This window comes from Acromyrmex echinatior, chromosome 5 (assembly GCF_024713525.1).
Source record: "Acromyrmex echinatior isolate Ae372 chromosome 5, ASM2471352v2, whole genome shotgun sequence".
Taxonomy (NCBI): domain Eukaryota; kingdom Metazoa; phylum Arthropoda; class Insecta; order Hymenoptera; family Formicidae; genus Acromyrmex; species Acromyrmex echinatior.
Window position 1 is genome coordinate 10,334,196 of NC_141856.1, and position 17,872 is coordinate 10,352,067.

At 30.0% G+C, this 17,872-nt stretch overlaps 2 protein-coding genes across 12 annotated transcripts; both read right to left on the reverse strand.

Moving 5' to 3' along the window:
- Positions 1–82: 82 nt before the first annotated feature.
- Positions 83–2,743, reverse strand: LOC105153548 (oxysterol-binding protein-related protein 11). 2 transcript variants are annotated; one of them, XM_011068456.2, is made up of 2 exons: positions 1,895–2,743; positions 83–1,794 (listed from the first exon to the last, which is right to left on the reverse strand). In XM_011068456.2, the coding sequence occupies exons 1-2, from the start codon at positions 2,124–2,126 to the stop codon at positions 1,442–1,444; spliced, it is 585 nt and encodes a 194-aa protein (XP_011066758.1). In that variant the 5' UTR covers positions 2,127–2,743; the 3' UTR covers positions 83–1,441. The 2 variants fall into 2 exon arrangements, with proteins under 2 accessions (XP_011066758.1, XP_011066757.1); XM_011068455.2 differs by having other exon boundaries at positions 83–1,812.
- A 147-nt stretch (positions 2,744–2,890) lies between these two features.
- Positions 2,891–17,775, reverse strand: vret (vreteno). Of its 10 annotated transcripts, none has more exons than XM_087406332.1 (17): positions 17,603–17,775; positions 17,302–17,337; positions 11,355–11,527; positions 11,051–11,105; positions 10,569–10,825; positions 10,288–10,458; positions 10,081–10,213; positions 9,727–9,893; positions 7,486–8,931; positions 6,578–6,782; positions 6,335–6,496; positions 5,881–5,995; positions 5,617–5,804; positions 4,913–5,147; positions 4,153–4,322; positions 3,846–4,086; positions 2,891–3,416 (listed from the first exon to the last, which is right to left on the reverse strand). In XM_087406332.1, the coding sequence occupies exons 3-17, from the start codon at positions 11,405–11,407 to the stop codon at positions 3,238–3,240; spliced, it is 3,777 nt and encodes a 1,258-aa protein (XP_087262458.1). In that variant the 5' UTR covers positions 11,408–11,527; positions 17,302–17,337; positions 17,603–17,775; the 3' UTR covers positions 2,891–3,237. The 10 variants fall into 10 exon arrangements, with proteins under 10 accessions (XP_087262458.1, XP_087262455.1, XP_087262454.1 ...); XM_087406329.1 differs by lacking the exons at positions 17,302–17,337; positions 17,603–17,775 and adding exons at positions 15,929–16,004; positions 16,178–16,372; XM_087406328.1 differs by lacking the exons at positions 17,302–17,337; positions 17,603–17,775 and adding exons at positions 15,929–16,004; positions 16,095–16,372.
- Between the last annotated feature and the right edge of the window lie 97 nt (positions 17,776–17,872).

A 17,872-nucleotide genomic window follows, 5' to 3' on the forward strand; every position in this document is an offset into this window, starting at 1 on the left:
AAGTCACGTACATGTTTACCTTCACCCATTTACACATTCTTGACATTGAATCTTACGTCATATTACGATGAGACGCACATCGTTTTCTTTTTTTATTCTAATATACATCAATGTTTCGGAAATATTTTCAATGAAAATTGCATTTTGTACAGCCATACATTATATTGTAATTTATATAATATATACATACTTAACAGTCTTTATAATATGAAAATGGAGTAATACTTTAATTAATTAAGATTCTTAATACTTTACAATGGCAAAAATTAAACGTATTAATGTAAACGTTAACGCAACGTTTACATTGTTATAACGCAGAAACAAATAACATATTAATAATATATTTTGTATCAGTTTTCATTTGAAGTAAATAGAAGTATAAGGGAATGTATTATTCTGCTTAATATATATGTATAGTATATATACATACATACACACACATACACACACGCGCGCGCGCGCATATATATACACATATATATGACGGGTGTTACAGCCAAAGCGTTAACTCAATAAGGACAGGTTGTTTCATCTTTTGGTAAATTTTACCTATTGGGTAAGTAGCAAGATTACCTAGTCACATGCGTGGATTATCAGATTTACCTCACAGGTAAAATTTGCCAAAAGGTGAAACAACCGGCCTTAAAATGTATACACTTCTTACTGTAGTCAAGGTATACATTTACTAAAATTAACACTTTAACTGTGACATAAAAAAAACATAATTCTTTGTACAACGTTTTAATACAATTAATACGTAATATGTATCTTAAATTCTCAATTACATGGTATTGTTACATTGGAAGAACATACCGAGACTGTCATTAGCAGGCCTAGATTAAAATGGCAAACAAAACAATTGATTTAATATGCATTGTAGATAAAAATGTATTCATGTTATATAAATCATGATATGATTGGAAGATCAAGTGTAGAAAAATTTTAACATAAAAAATATTCAATAAGAAAAAATTCCTGTATTACATAATGTAATATGATCAACATCATTCAAAGAATCTACTATTAAAATTCAATGAAATGATGTACCTTTTTTTTCCAATGGAATAAATAAAAATGGGTTTTTATTTCCAATGGGATAAATAAAAAAAACTGTATTCTTCTATGATTGAAAATAGTATAAAGGCCTACTAATCATTAACATTCCATTTACAATATATAAAAAATCTTATTTTATAAAAATTAACTAATTATTTAAAATCAATTATTTATAACAATCAATTATTAAAAAATAGATACAATATCAAGAGGTATCAATCTCATTTTTAATTGTTTACGTCTAAAGCTAGCTTTAATTATAGATAAGTACATAATTGTTTAAAATAAAATAGTATGAATGTTGCATGACGGAGAAGATAATCTTACATATTCACGAGTATAAAAATCTCAATATTGATAAGCATAAAAATAGATGATTAACTTCCTACTGATATAATATGTTAAGACATTGGCTCAGTGTATGCAAAGTGGTATGCGCCATAGCTTTGAGAACTAAGAGATCAGAGTCCAGATGTAAATCCGAGTTTTCAATAGATTGTGCTAGGGCAAGATTGTGCTTCTCCACCTTTCTCAATTGTTCCTGGCAATTGGCAAAGGCATCCAATACTTCCAGCTTAACGACAGGATTCCTACTCGAATTTCCAGAATGTTCTCGTGGTGGCAATGGAGGATGGCTGCTGGCTATCGCTCTAGTATACATTTCTGTGACTGCTCGTAACTTATCGACCCATTCCTGGCGTGCTCGTGCATCTGTGGCTCGTAGTTTGATCATGTCACCTGAAAAGATATTGAAAACTTAATAATCAGATTAAATCAAATATCCATATTTATTATAAGAAAAACAATCAGTAATGATTTGATTTAATCAGATATATACCAGTAGCAGAATTGACGGTGAATGTGTTAGAATCTTCGTCACTGGGGGCTATTACAGCTCCTGCTAGATAAATTGAACACCGTGGCCTTTGATTCTTCTCAGATTCGCTGAGAAAGTAATGCAACTCGCCGGTCTCTGGACTCAAAATAAACCAACGGTATTGCCAGCCCTTCATGGCATTCGTATATTTGTGTAGCAAACCCTCGTAAGGGTGTCTCGTTTGTACGTTCATTGTTTATTACTCTCGCTTTTTAATTGGAAGCCTTTTACTTGATGAACAGCAGGACTTTCGCGCGAGATATGTCATTTGAGTTAAAGCGATCAGTCAGCGCTCGGTCAGCCGATATCTAGAGAGAGGTTAGGTTATCGTAAAAAAAAAAAGAAAAAGGTTAAGATTCCGTCATCTATTGCAATCCATTGTCATGCTGTGTATTGTGAAACTATGGAAGAAAACACCATGACTGTGAATACGCAGCAATTTACATATTCTATCGTTTCACTTATGACCAGCTACTTCAATCTTACGAATAATCCAATATTTCCTTAAAATTCTTTTATTTATACGAAACAATTAGATGAGTAGGTACTGCCCATCGAACAATTAAACATGATTGGTTGGATTCATAGGTAAAAATCAATGAGCGCGTAAGTTGACAAAGCAGACTAGCTGCTCATCAAGTAAATGAACATAATTGGTTGTTATTTATAGGTCCAACCAATCATATTCAATCACCTGATAAGCATGCCGCTTTGCCGGCTAGAACTCGCCCAATGATGTTGTATATACATAAAACGCCCAATTATTTGTACATACATAAAAAAATAATATATATTATATATATCATTTATATCATAATATGCGATATGTAATAATATAATCTTTTATTTAAAATACATAAAAGTGGCTCAAAGAAGTACTCAAGAAAAAATAATTCTAAAAAATTATTAAAATTAATAAATATATAGGAAAAAACAATACTATGAGAGAATAATATATTTCGATTATTTTTTTATTAAGAAAAATATAGTCTCTTCTTATAAAAGACAATTTTAAACTTAAATATTCATAGCAAAAAAGCGTCTTCGCAAATATAAAATAAACATAGAAATAAAACTGATCCTCGAAAAACAAAATATGATAACAGTAGACTGAAACATCAAATAAAAAGTAAGTTAAAAATAATAATCAAATACGTAATTATGCCCACTGTTTAAAATACATAAATGGCAATGCAGTCAAATCCTTAAGATCAAAAATTATCTTAATTCTACACAAGATTCACATAATCTATCAAATACATAATCTATCAAATATAGTAAATTAAAATTTTTAATTTAGAAGACTACACGAGACCGTGTTTAATTAGCATGGCACGAACTTCTGGTACTTCGATTTTATAATAACCATCTTCAGAATATTCGACAATTTTAATTTTGATGAATGAATTTTCCGTTATTAATTCCTTTAATTTTTTCTGTACCGCTTCTGAATACTGTCCATTATGGTCGACTGGTCCTAAATCTGTAACACAATAGATAGAAGTTTGAATAAAAGAATTATCTTTAAGTTAAGATGGAATGATACGATGTTCAATTTCTTAAATAATAAACATACATGTATGTTGTTATGCTTGCTTTAATGCATATAGTTTGACATTTGACAAATAACTATGAAATTATTTCTTCAGCAATTATTTCTTTTGATTGTGCTTACAAGGAAATAAACTATAAAGTAATTGACGCGAAGCTCGAAAACACTTATAAAAGCTCTTTATTAATTTAGAAATTATAAAAAATTTACGCAAAAATATTATTAAAGTATAATGTATATCAGCGCTTAATATATGAACGAATTGTAACATACATCAGAACAAGCATGTCTATATGCATGCTTGTCATTCAAGAAATCGAATAACATAATTCCACCTTTATTAACAACTTTGATACTCACTGACAAGATTACACATATTAGCAAATGCTCGAGGTAAAATGAAGTCTTTGGGCATTAATCTTATATCCTTATGCTCTACTAACTCTATATTCCCATAATCAATAAAAAAAATTTGAGCTGTCCTATGCGATTCTTTAGGATTGAGACAAACTGCCCGATACCAAATCCCGTCATACAATGCCAAACATAATTCTTGCGTTCTTGGAATATAATACTCCATTTTTTCACAATACTCTTTCAACTACAATAAAATAAAATTATACATTGTTGTATGATAATAAATACTTCGTAATAACACATCATTTACCATTGCCGGCATCACTTCGAAGATATGAGTCATTAATTCAAAATCTTCAGGACCAATCATATATGACGTTACATCCTCCTTCGCTACATATACTACCAATGCATTCACTGTATCACCCACATGTCCTAAACTTGCTAGTTTGATGTCATTGAACATATAGCATGTGTTATCTGTAAAAAATTCTAAATTTGCAATTCTTTATAAAACATAAAATGTACATATATTACGAATATATGGCAATATATTAGGTGTTGGAATTAATTCGTAGCGTTTTACAAGTGATGGGAAGTACTTTCATTAATGTATTTTTTAATGCTCATGTGAAATAAATAACATTCTTTCATTAAAAACGCTACGAATTAATTCCAACACCTAATATATATATATATATGCGCGCGCGCGCGCGCGTGTGTGTGTATGTATGTATGTATGTATGTATGTATGTATGTATGTATGTATGTATGTATGTATGTATGTATGTATGTATATATGTATGTATGTATGCATGTATGTATGTATATATACACATATAAAATGATCGATGTACTTGAAGTACAAAGAAAAATGTAATACATCGATGAATTTTTTAGTGAATAAAAATTATCTTACATGTTAAAATTTTTAAGGGTTCCTTACATTAAGGGAATTACTATTGAAAGATAATTAAGTAGCAACATAATGTATTGAAATTCTGTGTATAAATTGTGATGAGAAACAAATATTACGTTATTTTCTAAAAATATAATTTGTGATTAATTACCATTATTATTTGCTTGTTTCCATCCTGGGATTAATAGCTGATTGATTTTATCATTAACACATTCTCCCGTATCAGCAATCGTCAAACGAACTCCATCCTTGGATAAACCCTCAAATGTACATATTAGAGGCACTTCTGTGCCTGATATATGGCGAAGATACATGTCAACTTCTTGATTCATGGGTACATCACGAGGTACATCTTTTAAGATTACTTTTACCGCACAACTTTGTTGCTATAACAAGCATATAGACTTTGATATTCAAAATAACATGTATTTTTTTAATTAATAAAAATAATGAATTTTCATATTATATCTTAAATCTATGTTGCATTATGTTATGTTGCGTTTTATATTCTTTAATCCAACTTTTATATCGTTAATTTTATGTTTCGCTTTTGCATTTTTGTATCAAACAAATGTTAATTCTCTCTTTTCTGATAAGTGTTAGAGCAGCAGATTTTGTTGATGCCTTACCATTTTGTGCACTTATACTCTTAATTTTTCCCATCAAACTCTATAATCGCTATGTTATTTATTTTGTAATTAATGTACAAATAAATTGAAATTGAAATTAAATAATTCTATTTTTGGTCAAAGTGGATTTTAACGTTTAATAATACTAAATACAAATTTTTTGCAAATATATTTCAGTTTTATAAACTGAATGTTTTTTTTATTGTCTTAATATGCACATCAGTACCTGTGAATGATATGGCATGACTTTAAGATCTTTTATGTCAATTTCAGTTAGGTTACCGAAATCAATATATACTATCTGAGCTTTATTGTTCTGTGTCTTAAGTACCATTGCACGGTAATTGTTACCATCTTCTTCGAATGGCGCAATCACTACTTCTTTATCAGATGGAGGTTCGGTTAGGTATGGTGCTGCAAGTGAATAAAATAATTTGCAATTCTTTATATAATTGTCAATTTATCTCATTATATTATTCACTGATTTTACCTGTTTGTGCATATTGCGCAACAGATTGCATAACATTATTATAATATTCTACATCCACTTCTTCTAAAGAGCGTGCAAACATACAATAATGATTTCGATAACTTGTAAGACATATCTAAAATCAGTCAACACAGAAATAATAAAACTTCAATCAATAATAAAGCAATAAATATATTGATATGTTATCGTTTATTTGCTACAACATAATTAAAAATAAAATTAAAAAATTAAAAAATTATAATAAAAAAATCACTTTTATAAATCACATTATTTATAAAAAGGGGACAGGAACATTAAAAAAAAAAAACATGTAGAAGTACATATTTTTATTCTACAATTAGTTTTTACATTATTAATTGCATTTTAAATTTAATAATTTAAAATATTTGAATTTATCTTCTGAAAAACTTTTTTTTAAGTTATATTATGTTGTAGTAAATAAGTGATATTATACCTTAGATCCATTCTTTAACTCAAAATTTGATAAATTTGTCGGTTTCCAGGTCTTTAGTACAGCCTGTATCACTTCAGAGTTTACATATATTTGTATCTCGAGACTTTTTTGTTTGTTGCTATTCTCATTTACAATTGATGTAAATTCGTAATTGTGGTTCATCTTGTAACATAATACACAATAAAAAACTGTATTTGTATCTATAACTTGTGTCAGTAGACAAAATACTTCAAAGATACTTACTTCCAATTTGACAGTAGAATGATTTATTTCGCACATTACTCCAAAGGCACAAATATTCAAATATTTTTTGGGACATGGTACAATTTCATTTACTTGAAGAATTCTTGCCTCGTCTATTGCAAAAATGGAATCGGGATACGTCGAAATATATCCTCTATACCAGCATTCCTGCCAGTAACCGCAAACTAATTCTTCTGCTTTTGGTCTAAAAAATAAAATACTTCAAGTAACGAAAAAGCATTATCAGTTTAAATTGGATCTTAAGCCGGTATTCATAGTTGAGTATATATTTCAGATTGTCTTAAGTACAATCCTAAGATGTCATAAGCCAATCAGAGATTCTTATTAACATCATAAAATATTAGTTAAGACGATCTTGAAATAATGGACTATGAATGAATGCCGGCCCCTTAATGCTGAAATATTTCAGTGTGAATTTATATATTTCTACAACTATGCACTGAAATCTCATTAACAATCTTTAAACGCAATCTTAAATCAAATTGAAGCAGTAATATCAAATTAAATTCAAAGTAATTTGATAAGACTGATAATAACAAGCATAGAAAAGCTGTAAATAATCTGATAATTAAAATCTTAAAAAGCTGTGAATTTATTATGAAAAATATCATCTCAACCAAAATACCAACATGGATCTCCCCATGACAGATGTCTTAACCAATTTGACCAGTAAGGCTGTGATGATATTTTGTCGCAATAACAAATATATATAAGAAAATATTATAATAGTATAACATTTGTTAAAGATACATGAAATAAACAAAATGTTGTAAGATCATAATAAATAATAAAGACAAATAAAATACCCTATTTATTCCAATCTACGCTTAATGATATTCAGCAAATGTTAAAAAATTTATACTTATAAATTTTATGCATATACATACTTGTAATCTGCAGGTATTTGTATTTTTGAACATTCCTCTTGTATATCTTCGAAGATCATTGTTACTTCAGTACTGAAAACTTGTGGCAGCAAAGTTACGCTATAAACATTCTTTTGCGTGGATTCAAAAAATTGTATAAAACCGTCAATTTGCAACTCTGAACTATTTTGTGTCAAATCAGCCAAAGCATCTAAGATGCTAGATATTTGAATCGTGGAAGGATTAGTACTTTTATTTGGTGGTACCTTCTTTTGCGGTAATAATTTTTTCTTTGTACCGTTTGAAACACTTTCTGTAGATGAAGATAAATTTTTTGCAGTAGATTGCTCTTCTTCTACTTCTACTATTATTGTTTTCTCAGAATTTAAAGTCAACATTCTAACAGAAATTTTCTCGCCTTGCTGTAGATCTTTATATTTATCCCTTGTGCCTTGCGTCAAGCGAATTTTTCTAGCAAACTTAGGAAATTTGATCAGATCACCAATATCTTTGATCTCACTACTTTTTTCTAGTATCTCATAATTACCAAAGTCAATAAAATGGACCTTAGTAGGATTCAGAGATGTTACCATAGCTCTTTGCCAAACAGTTTCATGTAAAACGCCATAAATCTCACCAATGACCGGCTGCATATTACGTGATTTTCTTGCGATATCTTGTAATTTCGTCATTAAGTTCATACGTGCATCTGTATCCTCTAATTTATATATCCAATACTCATTATTATCTACTGGTATTATAACTTCCACAGTTATGAATTTTGTTTTTGACAACTGTGTATCTTTGTAAAAAGCTAAATCGTTGTTCACCGAACTATTACTGGAAATACTTCCATTTCTATTAGTATTTTCTCTGCCATTATAATCGGAGTCTTTGTCACTTTGGAAGCTATTCCTTTGAGAATCATTTCTATCATTATTGTAAGTTTTATCTCTTATATTGCTATTATTATCATGTCTTTCTTTAAGATTAGTCTTTTTTGAATCGTTTTGATAATTACGGCTATATTGATTTCGGCTAAATGATGTTGGGGAGCATCCATTTTTTTTTTTTGATTGATCAATACTTTCGTTAGTATTATTATGTCCGCGTAATCGATGCTGTTGAGAAAATTCTTTAGTGTTTGTGGCATTTACTACAGGTTGATCCGCCATTTTAGTTTGAAATTCATTAATATTACTAACACGTTGAGATGCAGATATGTGTTTATCCTTAATATTGTTGATAGACTTATAAGTAGCTTCTATATTATTTTCATGCTCATTAATATTTTCACTCGTATTATTCGAATTTTCAATTTGCATCACACTAAACGTATTAGGCCGTCGTAATTTCACATCACCAGATTTAATTTGTTTATCAACATTTGAGATTGTCTTTTTTATTTGATTTGCATCTTGATTAATTTGCAAAGATGATATATCATTAATTTCTTCCACTAATGCCCTGTGAAAAAATGTATAAATAAAATATATCTAAGAAAATGTATAATTTTAATTTGTTACAATTAACAGAATGGAAATTAAAGAAATTAAATAAATATGATTTTTAACATATATATATATATATATATATATATATATATATATATATATATATAGTTTATTTTCTTTAATATGCTACTTGATGATAATAAAAACATATCAATATATAAAAAAAAACTATTTTTAAAACTAACATAAAAAAATATGGATAAGGAGATTTGTATGTGTAAAAAATTTATTTAACAATAGTTATTAGAGGTAGCTCAATAACATAAAACATAAATGGGAAGGAGCATACAGATATAATAACTTATATAAATTTGTTTATCAGAATTTGGCAATCCCGTGGTTAACATACGGTGATCAAGAAATAAGATTTAATTTCATATGTCAAAAAGATCGAGGAATCAGAATAATTTTCAAATATAAAAATATTCCTAAAGTTCATATATACTTCGACATCTTAATTAGTGTTCTATTATTTAACATCTCGCATTCATTTATTGTACTGATGATGGCCAAGACTTGGCCGAAACATTTACATTTTTAATTGAAAATATACGAGTTTGGCAAAAAACTTTTTGTATATATGGCTGTATGCTTCTTCCCATTTATGAAAAAATTTATTATTTTATTGCATAAATTTAAGTGTATAAGTTTAAGTTTATAAATATATAATTATATATAATCATCTAAGTTTATAAATATATAAGTTTAATATCAATATATATGTATATATATATATATATATAATTACGGAATACGTTCGCATTCAGCCTGATGCTGTGGCCAATCTTCCAATTGGCAAGCTTTGCTACAATAATATGTACGGCATTTTTCACAATGTTTTGTTGTCTTTGTAGAACAAACGGAACAGTTCTGCACTTCATTCTTAAATTTGTCTTTAGAATATTCATATAATCCCTGTATAACAAACAATTATAACTGATTAATTCTTTAACAGCAGATTATTAATTGTATATATTAAACATATAACATATATATGTGTGTGTGTGTGTGTGTGTGTGTGTGTGTGTGTGTGTGTGTGTGTGTGTGTGTGTGTGTGTATGCGTATATATATATATATATATATATATTTATAATTTCATACATTCTTTCGTTGTTCATATATGTTTGAAATATATTCTTCAACTTTAGGATGCGGTTCTGGATATTCATATAGTGTATAACCACGTCCAAGGGAAACATGTCTTTTTCCATCTGGCGTAACAGTTATTATACCTCTGAAATGAAAAAAAAAATGTAAAATACAATAGTTTAAACAATCATTTAATATAAATAATTGTATTTATTTAACCTTGTCCACAATTTATTAGTACTCATGTAAGGATCTTCGAGCTCATAGGTACCATATGTTTGTGAACACGAAGATAAAGATTCGTAGTTTGGAAAACTACATGGTACTGTTATATGTGGCATTACATGCTTATGGAATGTATGTGTTGGTTGACCATGATCCACATTCTGACTAAAATAATATATATTACAAATTATCCAATTACTCTCTCGTACTAAATATGTAAAGATATACCCTTTTCTATAATTATTATTTCAATAATCAACATCGATTATGCTTACTATTTTATATCATTGTGAATAGGTGGCGGTGAATCGGCAGTATCTATCACCTTCATTTTTTCAAAATGTTCTTCTCTTCTAGAATTCTCCTTTGCTAATGCTACTTTCAGGCATAATGGTTTCTTTTCGTGTAGTTCTCGCATAGCGAGTTCAGCTTCACGATATGTTCCATATGTAACATAGGTCCATGTGGCACGACGAGGATGGAACATTTCCTTAATTTTGCCATACTGACTAAAAATATCTCTGATACCATCCTTAAAAATTATTAGAATTTATGTTAAATAAAGATATCTCATGGATATACAATATTGATTTGCAAAGTTATAATAATCTATATATACATATATATATACATATATATATGTATATACATATATATATATAATGTATAATTTATACGAAAAACCAATTCAAAAATTATTTTAATCAGAACCGTCTCAATAATTATAATTTATAATTAAACAAATTAATAATTTTACCTCATTTAACTCTATTGGCAAATTCCTCACATATATTGTATATTCGGCATCCATTCTGTAAATAATGTAAAATATAAAAAACTATGTACATACAAGATATAAATTATCATTAGAATATCGTTCTAAAGATACTACATGAAACAAATTTATAATTTCAGAGATACGTATATAATTTACTGATACCTTTCAAATTACGCAAGTATATACACAAATATTTAATGTAAAGGTTTTTTTTACTATACAATGCATCAATGCATTTCCAAGCAGATTCATTTATCTAATATACGTTTTTTTTTATTCTTACCGATCAACACCCGGCATTTGCTCAGCATTCATATGAGCATCATAGTACGCCATATTATACACGTTACTAATTTCACGCTTGCGAAGTTATAAACGATCAAATTTTTAGCGATTGGAGGACGTAATTCATCACGCACAAAGCCGTGAAATAAACAATAAAGGACACTGGTTGACCTGCAAAAGCGGCATATTAACACAACGTAATGAAGTTAGAAAGTTAAAAATATATGTAGATAAACACATAGAAAGAACGCAGATAAAAAAAAGTTATAAGGCGGCACACACGTTTTTGTCTGAAAGAAAAACGCGAAAGAAAGAAAATTTAAATGGACGAATCGGAATCTTCAAGATAGCGGAACAACAAACAGTTGTGTTGGTTTAGTCCAAAAAAAAAAAAGCAGCTCAAAGTTCTAAATCACTCTAGATATACTGAAGTAGCGCATCTCCTTTTACCCGAGTTAAAACGTCAACTTTCCTATTGGCTATTTCGCCATTTTTAACCTGGTGGCTGTAGTCCAATAACCGACTGTAATTGGTCATGTGCACCAGTGCAGAAATAAAGAACAGACCTAGCATCAAGTTCGCTAAATCAAATACTGTTTATATTATACAAATTATATATATATATATAAAGGATCCCGCACAAATCTTATGGAAATTGAATTTCGGTTGAATTGCTTGAAAAATTTGATATGTTGTAGATCTTGCCGTCCTTATAAAAAGTTTCCACAGGCACGACTCCCTATAATGAACCGTTTGACTTCTACGAGGCGTCATTTTTCGAAATAGACTAATATTACAATTTCTTATTTTCAATGTGTACGGTGCATTCCTACGTCATTATTTACACTTTCTATGTATATTTTTAAGTAAAAAGTTATAATATTCACCTGTTTCTCATAAATCAGGATGCTTTCGATTATTGTGAGTATTGTATTACAAGATTCAATAGAAAAATGAATTATTATATATATTTAAAAAATATAATTTTCTTACGAGAAAGAAATATTTAACAGATAAGAATTAATAGTATGAGTAGTTATGAAAATAATTGTTGAAAAATAGCTCTAAAAAAAAATTATTTGTAAAAGTAGTTGTGAAAAAAACTGATTTAAAGAGTAACTCTGAAAAGAATAGGTCGCAGGAGTTCAAGCATGATCTCGGGATGCGTACAAAGATTCGTTGTAGTCGTACAAGCCGGATGTTCATTGAAATGAGATAGCAATACTTCGACCGACACACGGTCTACTCAATATAAATAAAGCGCGCAGTGGTTCTTCGTGTGCGCTCCATAATCGTCCCAAAAATTCCGCGCTCTAAACGTGAAGCAACACAGCGTTGACTTAAATCTCAAAAATCAAGTTATCGACTTCGATATCCTTATAGCTTTTTTTGTCAGAAACAATTAATATTATTTTTGTAATTTTTTTACTTACAAATAAAGAAAGAGCAAATAATAATGTAGAAATGCACCATGCTCGTTGAAAAGATATTGTATTAGCCCGTTTTAAAAAATGACGCCTCGTAGAGGTCAAACGGTTCAATTATCATTACAAGGGGTCATGCCTGAGACTTTTTATTAGGACGACAAGATCTACAACATATAAAATTTTCAGGCAATTCAATCGAAATTCAATTTCCACAAGATTTGTGCGGGGTCCTTTATTTTCCAAAATAAAAAATTTGTTTTAAAAAATTGTAAATATGTTCATGAATTTTTAGAAATTTTGAAAAATTATTTATTTTAAAAGATGAAAAAATGAACGTGCTCGAGATATCTCTCCGAACTTGTTCGCGCAATTAATGCCTTCCACCCTTGTTTTAACATTGCGTTGAAGTTTATCTTCTCGACCGTAGTCAGACAGAATTGTCCGATGAGACAACAAGCCTGTTCTTTTTGACTGAACTTTTGCATCAGTTCATCTTTCTTCCTTTTCTCTCCAGGAGAAAAAAAGAAGAAGAAATAGGCCTACCATTTTGTGCCATTTAATAGTAATGTCGGCTGCAGACCAATGTGATGTTCGTCGCGTTCGACATGCGCGTAATAATGAGCGTATAGCTTTAGATTTTAGAATGAGAACATCGATAAAGCTGTATGTATGTACGCTCATTGGATATCGCATGTCGTGCGCGGTAAATATCGTGCTGGTCTGCAGCCGGCATCAGAGTTAAACTTTTTATAGCATTTTTGCTAAACTTCAAATATACATATATCTATTACATTTTTTAAATGAACAAGTGTTACTAATTAAAAGGTATAGTTCAGTCACAAAGAAGGCCTAAAAGACGAACTTATCAAGTGCCTGTAAAACAATCTCCTCAACCTTATCAGAAGTATACGATGTCTCGTGCATGCAAATGCATGCGTCAACATTTAAGACTTAAGAGTTTCGGCACAAACCATTCTTTAAGAGTCGACAGAAAAGACTATGAAGATCTTTAGTCGGAGACAAATTTCTTCCTATTGAAATTACGGCTAAAATACTGCATGAATAACATTTTAATTACGATATTCATAATCAGGTAAGTCACGTGAAGAAGGTTTGTACACAGCAATTTTTTTTAAAAAGACAAAATAAAAATTCGTTCTGATATTTCATCCGATATGTATTAAGGCAGTTGCACATAATTAATAATGTATTATATAATAAGTTATAATATATTATAATAACTTTTTAAGAATCAATTTGCAAAATCCGACTTTGTACGCGTCTTTGTAGCTTCATAAAAAAAAGAAATCAGAAAAATTTCTGACGTAATATTATTTCTCCGAAATAGAATATCATGAAAATATATGTATCTGCATGAAAAAGGAGCATATTATTTTAATATTATGTTTTTTAGAGCGGAATTGCAAAATTTGACTCTTTAACAGACTTCATAAATTCGTGAAATATAAACGAAAAAAAATTTCTTCTTTTTCTTCTTCTTTTATTGGTCCTGCAGCCGAATTTGACTGAAACTAAATTACTGATGTTCAAACGTCAAAAAATACAATAATTGAGAGAAGCACACGAAGTGATAAATTCTAATTTTAATGAAACTTTGTATATACATATAGATTATATAAAAAGATGAATTTAGAAAATGACTGTCGCGGCAAAAACACGGTTTCAAGGGATGAAATTACCCTTTATGTAGTATAACAATTTTCAGTTTTTTCTGTTATATCTCGAAAATTGTTCGAAATATCAATAAATGTTTTATATAAAAGCTTTGTAACAAAATTACTTCTACTCATTTACGTCAATATTTTTATTAAACTATTTTTTTTTAATTAAAAAAATTTTATTTTTCATATATATTATTGAATGAACAGAAGTAATTTTGTTGTAAAAGTTTTGTATATAAAACATTTTTAATATCTCGAATAATTTTTAAGGTACAACGAAAAAAGCTAAAATCCGTGTTATAAGGGATGATTTCCCTTCAAACTGTTTTTCCGCCGTAATTAACATTTTATAAATTTATCTTTTTATGTAACTTACATGTGTACAAAGTTTATTAATACCAGTGTTTAACATTTTATGTGGCTCCCTTGTAACTTGTAAAAAAGGTATGCATATACAATGCAGGTCACACAATCAAAAAAAATGGTTTTCCAGACACAAAACCTACGATTCTCTTTATACTCATTCTAAGGATGAAATCACACGGTGCAGAAAAGGACTGCGGAATAGAGAATGCGTCACTGAACAACCAATTAGCGCTATTCGGAATATTGGAATGTAGCCTAAATCTGAACATAACTCTAAGTTAGCATCATTTCCTTGTAGTTTCGCGCATTTTAAACCATCATGGCAGACTTCCTTTTTCGCAGAGGACGCTAAAGAGGATGCTAAGATGTTACGAATGGTAATCACAATCCGACTTTATATTCAAGATCTTAAGTCTGTTCGTGGATAATTTTAGTTCAGGTAATTCAAAATCAAGACGTAAAATGTTTAAAAATACTATTTAAAATATTAAAATATCTTTTAAATATAGTATCCGAAAGATGCGGAACATCGAGAAATTTCAAGAAGTTTCGAATATTTTGATATGCATGTTTGAATCTTGAAAAGAATCTGGAAAAAAGTCAGCTAATAAAATGATTTTAAGCTTAATTTTAAAGCTTATTCTACAATGTGCTTTTTGTTTCTTGGGAGGGAAACAAAAGCGTTTCCCTCTTTTTCCCTTTTTACAGCCAACAATTTTATATCTCGCCACGTGTTTATTGTTTCTTTCCAAGTTCGTTAACTTTTATCCCGTGCAACAAAAAATGAAAAACATAAAAAGAAAAAAAAAGTAGTAAAAAATAGAAAAATGCAAGAAACAAGACACTAAGGTTAATTCTACAATGTGCTTTTTGTTTTCGGTTTCTTGCTGTTTGTTTCTTGTCTTATTGACCAAAAAGGCAAGAGACAGAGACAAACAACAGCAAGAAACAGAAAATAAACTGTGCACATTGTAGAATTAGCCAAAAAGTACATTGTAGAATAAGTTTAACAGATCGAGCTTTGAATACCGTTTTACGTCATTAAAGAATTTCTCATTGAGGATTAATAACCTTTATCGTTGTGTAGTTGTACTTACTCTGCTGTTTCTCTCAGCATAAACGCCACCAGCCTCCGAAAGTATTAATGAATGGAATACTCTTTTTCACCTTTTCCTAATAATGAAACTCTATTTATGAAGAACTCTATTTATGAAGAACTAATGTCGATTTAGAACATTTATGCGAAATTAACTTATTCAACACCTTTTTCTGACTGCGACTTCCATTGGGGAGAACAGCCACAAAAACAAAGCACCCTTACATTGTCTTACTTTCCTATTACTTACTAAACAGTGATGAGGTCTGTTTTCTGTAATTGAACTGGTGTACACTTTTAGAACTTAAAGTGAGACAGTTATACGTTTGATATTTATCGAAAACGAGAAAAAGAGTTCTAGAGCAATCTAGTGCTCCATAGTAACATAAGACAGAAAACAATGGTATATGGATATACGGTCACTTTTCTGGCACGCGCATGCGTGGCACTGCTTCAGTAACGTATTTAAAGGGTATTCCGAATCGGGTTAACCTAACTTATTTTTTCCCCCCTAGATGTTGGTAGTTCCATAATTAAACCGATAAGTGTTTTGGCAGTCGATTCTGTATCTTCAAACAAGATGAAAATTACAAAAGTGAACAAATTTACTAGATATTGACCAATGAAATTATTAGTATTCTAGTAAATTCGCTCACTTTTGTAATTTTCACCTCGTTTTAAGATACAGAATCGAATCTTGAACGCCATCGTCGGTTGTCATAACTCATAACTAATGGAAGCCAGTAGCTGAGTTTGACGGCCGATGAGTTTGTGGTATCAATCATGAAACTTTATCCCCAGGATGGAAAGTGAAAAGTGAAAATTTTAATCATTGAAGTTAATGGAGTACCCTAAATACTTCTCGGTTTAGTTACGGAATTGCCAACATCTAAGAGAAAAAATAAGCTAAAGCAATAAGCATGTAAATTATCATGGCAACATTATGCTAGATGCTCATTGGTCCAGCAGTCTTATGTTATACTTATTCTGTTAGGCCGGGTTCACATTTTGATGGAAAAGCGGAGGCCAATCAGAACTCGCGAAAAGACAAGCGAAGCAGACAAGCGAAGCAGACAAGCGAAGCAGACAAGCGAAATGTACCGCCTACTACTATTGCGAGTTCTGATTGACTTTCGTTAAGATGTGAACCCAGCTTTATACGTTTCATGTGTGAAGCCCTTTAAGCCTTACACAATGCGGAGAAATAGCAATAACGATAAAAATAACACGATTTCCTATCAGAAAGTGTATATTCTAGTGTATTTGATTTCTGATAAGTTGAAATCGTGTTATTCTTATCGAATAGCGAATTGACCAATCACGGTAGAGTCCGTAACGTAAGCAATAGCCAATTCAACATATTGATTTCCTTACTGTCTTAAATTTGTTGTGTGCCATGGTCTTAAGAACCTGTAAAAGTAAGATATCGCGATTAATAAAGTGCCCAATGTGTATTTTATTAAATAGCACAATAAAATATATTGAATATTTCACAGTTTAATTCGTTTCTATTCCGTATTCAGGCCTTAGATTTAAGGCTTTCTTAAATTTAGAGATGCTTCACTTCAGGTGCTCTACGAATTTTATTGGCTATTGAGCATCGAAAGATAAAGTTAAGAAAACCTTAAATATAAAATAAGACTATGAATACGGAATATATTTTTATTAAACGTACATCTTTACGATTTTTGTACAATAGCTTTAAAGTGCACTGAGTACGCACTAATTCTGCCAAAAAACACTATAAGGCACTTGGGTAACTCGGATGAGTTTCCGAACGCAGTCCAGAAGTTTTGATCGACGTCCTTGACAGGTAGCGTCGTCGCGCTTTTTTCCGCACGCACGACAAATAACATTAGTAGAATGACAATTCTGCGCCAAACTGCGTCAAGTCGCAGAACGAGTCACAAGAAGATGCGCGCGTTTTTGCAGATAGAGGGAAACA